Source organism: Tigriopus californicus, chromosome 6 (assembly GCF_007210705.1).
Source record: "Tigriopus californicus strain San Diego chromosome 6, Tcal_SD_v2.1, whole genome shotgun sequence".
NCBI classification, from domain to species: Eukaryota; Metazoa; Arthropoda; class Copepoda; order Harpacticoida; family Harpacticidae; genus Tigriopus; species Tigriopus californicus.
In genome coordinates, this window is record NC_081445.1 from 14008221 (window position 1) to 14018267 (window position 10047).

Sequence of the window (10047 nt, forward strand, 5' to 3'; positions counted from 1 at the left end):
ATGTTAGGGGAAAGTGCAAAAAACCCCCCCCCCCCTCCCTCCCCCTGCACACACACACACATGCACACACGCACACCTTGTCCCTTTCCCAATTCACTCTTCAGACTCTAGAAGGAACCTCAATCTTGCTTGTCCTTCAAGGACTCGATTTCCAGAGCCTTTTGCACCGGTGCAATTCAAACAAGTGAAGAAGGTTCAATTTGTTTGACAACCCGAGTGCATAAAAGTATTGGAATTGCCTTGAAATGGGCTAGAATGACAATCCTGAAAAATACACTTTCACATCAAACCCGCTTAAAAATATTATGCATATACGAAAAAAATGATGCTATCATGGAAATGTTCGTTCCTGAGGTATTGCGTGAGATGTAACCGGAAGGAACGAACGAACGCTCGATAAAGGTACCATCGCCAAGGCCTTGGATTTACGATCAACGTTTCCCGTGACCAGAGACGGCCTTGAATCCTTGCTTCTTGTGTTTGATTTGAGAATGATTGAGTTGACACTTTTGGTTTTTTGATGTCACGACACGTCACGTTACTCTGGAACGATAACGAAGTGCTGAGTAGGCTTTTTGTTTGTCGATTTGGACGGTTTCCGAGAGGTGCTCTTTATGTGAGAGAACTACAGCTTCATCGTAGAAAGTAAAATCCAGACGTTTTTGAAGGCACGTGACTGATATTCGATCACTCCAAAGCTAAAGAAAGTCATAAATGTGTGAATTGTGACAATTCAAACCTGAAGATTGCCAACTTCATCATGTTCAAATTGAGGGAGGGAGAAAAATCCATTGCCAACCATGAGAAGCCCTTGCAATTTTTGGAGTTGATTTTCTCCTTAATCATGTTGGTTATGAATAGAGGTATCTCTTGGACTCCTGGAAATCAATGTTGAACATAACTAGGAAGGTGGCAATTTGCTGAAAGAGCTTAAAAGCGGAACCCTTTCAAATGCAGCAGCCAAAACAGCTGAATTGGGCTTTCAAATCAATGTCAAAGTGGTGGACCAAAAAAATGAATATCGCGATGGGTCTTGGAGTTCCATTTTCATACTGAGGCCTGATTGGTTTGTATCTGTGAAGGCTCATTGAATATGAAGGTTTTATGGCATTTCATAAATTACCAACATGTGCAGGTTTTATATTGACACTAAATTGAATCTGAAGGGGAGCTTGAGGATAATAAAATAAAGTTATTTCCCCCTTTGGCTACATTGCAGGCTTGTCACAGTTTTATTCACCTCATAAACCCTATGGTTTTATCAAATGCTTTCCAGTGGAAAATACCTTCGGACCGAAAATGGCTTGTGTTCGAATTTCCAAACTAGAACTGCCTTAGGATTGCTTGTTCTGGATTATTTTTGTCAAAAATAGCCCTAATTAAAAATACCCTCAAATGAAGAATTTTCCGGTACAATGAAGTTTTTTGGAATTAGCATTCACATCCTCGAATGCTTTTTAATGCGCTGTACTTGTTATTGCCTGTTAGTAATGGAAACATTAGTCAAAATATAAAGAATCAAATAAAGAGTTTCAAAACAAACGAAATATCAAATCGAATATAAAAAATCATTTGACCATTCAAATATATTATTTTTTCATTTATTTTGATACATTGATTTTGACGAGTCTAATTGACCAAACCTTCAAAGTAGTACAAACCGGTTATCATTATGCAAAAGTACTGGTTATCCATTTCTTACGTAGAATCAGGCTTTGTTTTTCAAAAATGACTAATGCTATCAATTTATTGGGTTCTTACAGCTACAATCCAAAGCTGATGAGTCGAAACAAACTCTTAAAAACAGCATACGTATGGAATAGTAAACATTTTCAAACATGTCCTAATTGTCAACGTGGTTAAGCAAACACTAATGAACACACTTCAATGAAACAAAAGCAATTATTGGAAAGGCTATTTGCTTTTGAAACTTGTTCTTAATTTAGACTTCAATAGTATATCATCTGACATTTTTCAATACATTATTCAAAGTAATTCCTAAGCAAGTTGTTGTTGTTGTCGCGCTCTAAAAAGAGAGCACAAGCGAACTCACCGAAAACCCGTGTTTGGTCGGATTAATTTTTAAGGTCCATATTTTGGCCTTTGAGACGAAACACTCTCAAGCATGCATTAATTACAAACTGTGTACTTTAAAAAAGCCTACTGTCACAATAATCTTGAACTGGAGCTCTTGCACAAATGGAGTTGAAATGGTTAAAGACGTCTCTCTTTCTCTTTCAAACGAGCAATTGCAGACAGAGAGACTTCAAGACAATTGAAGTCCCTCCTCGCACCCACTTGAATCGCTAAGGGAGCCATTACAACCTTGTTAAAGCAAATTTATGGCATGTCTACTTGCGCTCTAGAACCAGGGCCTCTTTTCCCTCCTAATACGTTAGTTTTTGTTCTTCCCTGCTAACGTGAAGGTGCGAGTGTGCTGCGTGCATTGGGTCTGTTCCATTGAGACCTAAAACCAAAACAAATTGCCTGGACATGGGCTGGGGGCAAATAGTCTGAATATGGAACATCTTTTGACCTTTGTAGCCATCCACAAAGGGAACACATTTCTTTACCAACCTTTCACTTGACATTTGCACCGTCCGTAGAGTTCTGTGTGTTCCATTGAAGTGAGGTTTCGACGAAGGGAAAGCATAGGATGTGGAAGGGGACTTGCCAACTAGGGAAGAAGGTTGTTTTTATTAATAAGTAAATAAGTTGTGTCCTAAAATCTAAGAAAATCACATAAGTTACATCTTGTTCCAAATACTGAACTTTTTTCCTATCTGGTGCATTCAAAGTCATTTCTCCTATTAATATGTTTGCATGGCCACTGACCAACTCCAATAGAGGGATCATATTTAGTGCGATATCGATATTATACACTTTTGGGAATATACATCTAACTTGGTCTAAACAACGAAGTTGCTTTATTCCAGCATATTATCATTCCATTGCGATCTGTGATCACAAATTCTATCATTCCAATTATTCCACATCAAGTCAATGGAGATGGTTTAGCCTTAAAGGTTGTACTATTTGTGTCTTTGTCAAGGCTTTGGGCACTGCTCAACTTCAAAGGACAAAGGTGGATGTCGCATTATTCAGATCCGCATGAAAATGCTGCAATTGACGTACAATAAAGGCATCTTCAAAGCCAATTTCAGACGCAATTCAAAAATATACCCTGTTGAATAGCTTTGAAGAACATTCAGCTGGAAGAAAAACCAACAAAACGTTCCGTTTCGTCGAGCTAGCTAGCAGCGAGTTCTTTTGTGGTGAAAATCCTACTTTTACTCTGACAGTATAAATAATTGATAAACATTTGGCTAATATTTATAGCGGCTTGAGTTAACCAACAGGAAGTACAAAGATGCAGAAAAATAGTTGAATTTCCGCTTGTGGGTACGATGATTTAGAGACAGAAAAAAGCAAAAAGCTAACAAAAATGATGTATTGCCATCTTTGAAACACAAACCAAATGTAATGAAGTGTGCAAAAAATACAATTGGCAAACAAGGACGATATATAATACACCGGATTATCAATAGCCTTTCCTGGAATAGCACTTCAGTTAGAATAGTGCTTCATTTTCGTGGCAATCACAAGCAAATGCCAACCACAGAGCAAGCAAGCATCTGCCGACTTTGTACAATAATTTCCAAGGATCACAGCCATATGCTTCAATGTCCGTTCTCCGGTCAACCAATTGCTTTCACCACCATGTGTACCCATGTACGTAAATGGTAATTGTCGTCCTCTCTTGCATATTGTGATACCTACAAACAAGGACCAAATGTCGTCAAACCCAACTTCTTGGAACATTTTGAGGCCATTTCTGGCATTACCAACTCGAAGTTCCGAAGTAATCGTGCCTCGTCTCATAATAGAAAGTGCATGCAATAATTTCATCTTGAGACTCTCAAGAATATTGTACTTGTGCAACAAGCCGTTCTCTTTTGACAATTGTTCCCATGGAAATGGCCAAGATGGTCACGAAGATGAGGTCAGGACACGCTCAAGATTCATGTCATCCTTTTGTTTGCCAAATTTTCCCCAAAACCAAGTATGAGGCTCAAAGAGACGTGACCATTTGCTCTCGGAAAAGAGAGAGATAAAACGAAACCCATTGGAACAAGCTCCATTGTCGTGAGAATTTATCACAATTTGGCAAAACCCTAAAATTGCCAATCCAAGATGGTTTTTCTTCTTAAAAGGAAGGAACCATATATGAACCAATTTTCAAGAGTGGACCTAGAGTTGAAGTCATCCCATGAAATAATATGGACTTGTTTATCTGTCCATAGAGTTTTATGCACTCAAATTGTCCTTCGCAATGCTGAAGTAGGTTTTTTTCTTTCGATTAAGGATTGCCTTTGCTTATCACTCATTTTGCATCAAAGGGCAAACGATTAATCAAAAATGAATGAATTCATCGCTTCTGCTGATGAAGGTTCAATTAGTGATCGCCCAAGAACCGTCTTTGCCTCGTGCCCTTTAAAAAGCAAGAATTATCTAATTGACCGCCAGATGACTGACCTCAAGGATCTATGAGCTTCATCAAAACATCTTGAGAAAACATCTTGAGATCTCCTAATATTTGCATTCAACAATTTGCATTTTGATTGTTTTTCCTGAAGAACCATGTTGGAAATGATGAAATTGGTGTGAAAATTGACCCTTTGATTGGTTGGCAACAATCAGGGCAGTTGTTTCTAAGGTCGGAATAAAATAAGCCACTAGATCTTCAGTATTATTCGTATATATAACGATTATGATCCGATCCTCTAAATGTGAAATCAATAGCGGCAAGCAAAAGATAACGCTTGTAAAGTTCGCAATTTTCCCTTGGGATTTTTTTTTCAACCTCAAGGGACGGATGACTCGCTTTTGACATCCTTCGCAACTGAAAAATGTCTTTGGGATTTAGTTTCAGATATGAATGATCTATGCACATGTTCGCACATGTTTGTACATGCACAAACCAGTCCTATTTTAAAAATTATCAATTTTAATACGCATAAAATTCAGCAATGAGTCGTTACCGTGCACAAAAACAGCATCGCTTGAAATATCGCTTTCAATTTTTTATGGCATCCAGCTGAATTCACGCACTTCTTTATTGGACTTCTTGCGAAATTATTGAATCGCAATTTTGCTTTTTCTCAAAATCAAGTAGCCAACTTGAGTATGGAATGAAGCGCCCCTCTCCAATTCCTTTTCTCTAGTTTGACGAGCCCGTCTTTAAAGTTTCTACAATTTTGCTCAACATTGCATTGCAAATGAGGGAGACTCAGCCAGGTACGTTGGTACACAATTTGTCCATCAAAGAGCCTTGTACTTATGGTCTTTATGGGCCATGCGTTTGCATAAAGTGAAGGAAACAATTTATGGCATTGCAATGCGAACTCTGACGACTGGACAAGGCCTCATTAGGCGGGGTACGAGTGAGGCCATTTTTTATTCGTTTTGTATTGCTACTCCCCGAGACCCCCTGATGGGGGTAATCTCGAAAATGGGCTTTTCCTTTATTTGCCGCCATGTTTCTTCTCGCGTTGGCTCGTGGCAATCTGGTCAATCAAGATAAGTATTTTGCTAACAAAAAAAATCGCCTTTCCGACACAGAACAACAGTGCTTCTTGCAGTCGCTCAAATTTCGATAAGTGACCTTTCCAGGGCCGACATTGTTAGAAGAAAAGTTCTATTGGTGGAACCAATAGACAAAAGTATTCGTAACATATTTGCAGCCGTTGCGGGATATATGGCGTCCAACAATTTACGGTGAGCTTCTTGCCATGTCTGGCTTTTTTCTCCAATGGAAAGCGAGAACAAGAGTTAAGAGATTAAATGTCACTCCGAGAAAGAATGAGGAGGTCCCTATCCCAGATTTTTGTACTCGCCCACGAACGATAGAAATCGCTAACATTCAGTCTACACGTTTACCTTTTTCTGCGGGCAGTACATTACAAAGGTATCTTGGGATGAGTCTGCGCGGTAAAGGACCATAGATTATCATTATAAGCTGCAGCTGTGGGCTACAGATGTTGTTGCTTACGAATAATGCACATGATTAGAGCTTTGGAAGAATGCATAGCATACATGTCCAGTGCATATATGTAAATTGGAACTTAGATGAGACCCATACAACGTTCGTTATTAATGAACTGAAGCACTACTCGAGGACTGGGTTTTCTTTGCTCTTTGTGCAAGCAACGATGTACTGATGAGTTAAATTCTTCAGTCTCATTAATCTAAAGTGATTCAATCCAGCCGTATTCGACATTTCTTGGTCAAATTTGGTATTTTTATGTCAATTGTTACAATTTTAAGACGCATTTAACCAACGGCCATTGGAACGTTAAAAATGACCACTCACACGTCCACAGGTTGCGTGAACAATATAAGCCTTTGTTCCCCTTATCAATTTGCGCTCTGTTACAAAAAGAGACTGCAAAGCAGTTCCTTAACATTGCTTAATATTATTACCTACATTCAAGGACTAGCTCGGTCTGCCAACTCCAACTCGTTGGTAGGCAAAATATCTTTTGTCTATTGGCTACCTATTAATATTTAAATTACAACCTTTCATTTCAATACTACTGGGGATTGCATTCCCTGTAGCGGTTAGAAAAGCTTGTGATACAACAAACGAACAAACAAAAGATTGTGAGGCTCTCTAAAACATTGCATTTGACTCGAACAATCAAGTTTTGTAAATAATCTTTAGTTGAAGCCATTCTTGGATCCTTGTTCAAAACTTGAAATTTGAACACGATCAGAAATGGATAGAGAGTTGGTGTATATGCATGTTGCAATGCATTATGAACAACAGTTTCATATACCTTTTCAACCTACTCTAGGTAACTCTCAGATAACATCAATGAAAAAACATTTCACAATTCTCTTAGACAAAAGCAAGGACAAAACCCATGCAAAAGATAACTTTGTGTGAGTACTTGTCAAAAACGATTTGAGCATGTCGAAATCGATGGCTCAAACTTTTTAATTACGGCGTGTCAATTTTGCATGAAATGAGTCAAAGACGAGACTAACTTGCGTGGACTTTAATACTGTTACATTGTAGGGCTTCAGTTTGCAGCCGTGACACGACATGTGAACCAAATTAGAAGAGTCACAGCTGCTAAGGGTTCAATATGAAATAGAGATCCTTCTTGGACAACATGACTCAGTATTTTTCAAGTCGCGTTCCATAACAGAAAAATCATGGCTCCAGCAAAAAGGATGTTTGAGGAACGCTGGAAATTATCAGTAATATTTTTGTTTCGCATTCGGGTCAAGAACTGGTTGCATTGGGTCTTTCACTCAATTGATCATCGCAATGGCTTTCGGTGGGATTTTATTTGTCAATATTGTAACGGAGAACACCTTTTTAAGTGTACAAATTGGAGTAAATTTTGTCTTTAGGGTCATAGGGTCAAAAGGATGAGCCTCGCCCTCATGGTCTATTTTTCAGATTAGTTCTACGTCTATGGGTGTGAAAAATGTGTTTGAAAGGTTGTCAGATATGTCATTGGTTGTGAGAAAAAAAACAAGTCAGCGTTCGTTTTAACTTTTTTTAATGATTTTTAAAGAATCTGTTTTCGTAACACTGAAAGGTCGTACGTTAGAGGCTTAAAATTGGGTTGTAGTTGATAACAATGTATCCTCTACCTTTATCAAAACAGAATGGCGACTATTCTCTTCACAATATTCCAGCAGCTGCAATAAGGGTGTCTTCGATTTTAGTAATCAATGGCATATTACACAGTCAGGATTCGGCGGCCCACGGACTTCTAGAGATATGGACTGCAAACGGAAGCAAAAATATCCTAAATCTATCATCTTATTCCAAATAAGCACTTGATACGACCACAAGATCTTGTTGAATAGATGAACTCAGTCAAGTTTGAGCCTAAACCCATGCTTAGGGAACTCAGGAGACATATTCAAAGTTATGTAGTAAACACTATATAAAATTTGAATTTGCGGCCTGCTCTTGGTCAGCTACATAAGCTTTTGACAACATAACTTTGAAACGTTCGACTTTGCATGTCAATGATATAAAATTGACCTACCGTTAATTGATAAGATCTATGTTTCTTATGTTATTACTTTAATTCGAAAAGTGGCTCAGAGTGGCTATGACCAAGAGCAGGCCGATTTGCCGGGAAGCTCGTTCCCAGTCCATATTTCTAGAAGTCCGTGGGCGGCCTTACGTCACAAAATGCAAGCAAAATGAAAACAAGGTCTGTCATTGGTTGAAAGTGCGGGTAAGCAAAGTCAAAGGAGTAAGCAATCCCTCTCAAAGTGAAAAGGCAATGGAGGCGGGAAATTCAAACTGAACGGAAATCGTCATTTTCAAGGCCAAAGTTTCAGATCTTCCAATCAATAATTTTGTCCAAAAATGTTACTACGATCTGACATTGTGGTGGCCAATTCAGAATCAATTGCAATTAGAATTTTATTTGCATCATACTCTGGGCCAGAAGGAAAAAATCGTTCACATCAGTACATAAATTTCAAACCAATGTTTTCAAACCCAAAAAATTGGGCAAAAGCAAAATTAGTCACATTTGGAAAATGATAAGTTTGCGAAGTTGCCGAGTCCCTATGTAGATGTGCATTTCAGTTCTTTTTAGGTTGTAAAAGTTACGCACATTTTCTTTTGAAATGAGAGCATTTTTTATCTTAATCCAAATTGTTTGAAGAGAAGTATGTGTTAAGTGAATGTCTTCCAGGAAATCAACATGAAGAATACCGACAAAAGGTGTTCAGGAATCAAAATTCAATTGACCACACAAACTATTTGAATCTTTAATCACTTGCGTTGTAAAAGCCAGTTTATGCTTGGAGTTTCGTCCTGCTTAAAAACAAGCAAAAAGCCTTGTTTTGAGCACCATTTTATAACCATGCCCACAACCACATACCAACATCAACGTTTTTTTGTATCAACACACCTAACGTTTGACTGTTTCCTGGTTGTTGACATGTTCATAACTTCTGCTAGGAGCCCTTTCCATAATCCATAATTCAAAGCTTCCAATCCCCAGACCTAGTAGACTTCCAAAACTTTGAACTTGGCTTTTGTGTGTGTGTTCATTGTTGGCGAATCGAAGGATGAAGTGCCGATATCCAAATCAGGACTTGTCGAAATCGGTCGCCTGCCAAGGTTGTCGATCAAATATTAATTTTTGCTGCTCCACATCCGCTCGCATTCGAGTTTGAACCAACTATTTCTGACTGTTCGACTGTTTCTTCCGCATCAGCGGGGCGGGATGATTCCACTTCCTTGTCTCGTTGTCATTTCATTTTGGACCATTTGTACTTTAATCTGATCCAATCAAGCAATTTGACTTGGAATATGGAAGACTAGAGATTTCCCCAAGGCTCTTCCAATACAAATAGAATCAAGGCCCAGGTGCTCTGAAGCGTAGCAAAGACCTGCACTAAAATTTGTGCAATGAAGAGGTATATTTTAGCATCATTTCTCCAGAGATAGCCTACCATCAGAGGTAGCTCCCTCATTGTGAGCCCTCAAGTGTATTGAATATTGAGCATTTACATAGTAGGACTATTTTCGACTTAGATATTCAATCTATCACATATCATCGAAGGCTAAGAAGACGAGGATCTTCTCTTTTAAAATGAGCCAGAAACACTTTTTTTAATAATCCTGTTTAACAAACGTCTGTTGATCTACAATACATATCTCGTTCTGAAAGTACGTGATCTCTCCCTTGGTATCTGCAATCCAACCGAATCTACCGAAGCCTTTCATTTGATGAAATGTTCCGACAACGTCCCAAATCGGCCCAGATAAATCCTCCTTATCCTTGGGAGCCATGGCCTTCATGACACCCAAGTGTCATACTCTCATCCTAAGGCAAAATACGAATGACTAAGCTCTTTATGCCATGTTCCTAGCTTCATCATTCTAGGTGTTGAGCAGAGATGAGACCTTCATTTCGCCTTTGTTTTTTAGGCCATGGCCTTCACGTCTTTGGGAGTGGTGCTGATCTCAACTATGACCTTCGTTTTGGGAACCTTTCC

At 38.7% G+C, this 10047-nt stretch overlaps 1 protein-coding gene across 1 annotated transcript in view; it reads left to right on the forward strand.

Annotated features, from left to right (window-relative positions):
* The window catches only part of LOC131882306 (potassium voltage-gated channel protein Shab-like), a gene marked incomplete in the record, with an annotated part of 42765 nt that overhangs the window by 28152 nt on the left and 4566 nt on the right, over nucleotides 1-10047 (forward strand). Inside the window, 1 exon segment of the mRNA XM_059229409.1 lies at nucleotides 9980-10047. Coding sequence (XP_059085392.1) covers nucleotides 9980-10047 — 68 coding nt within the window.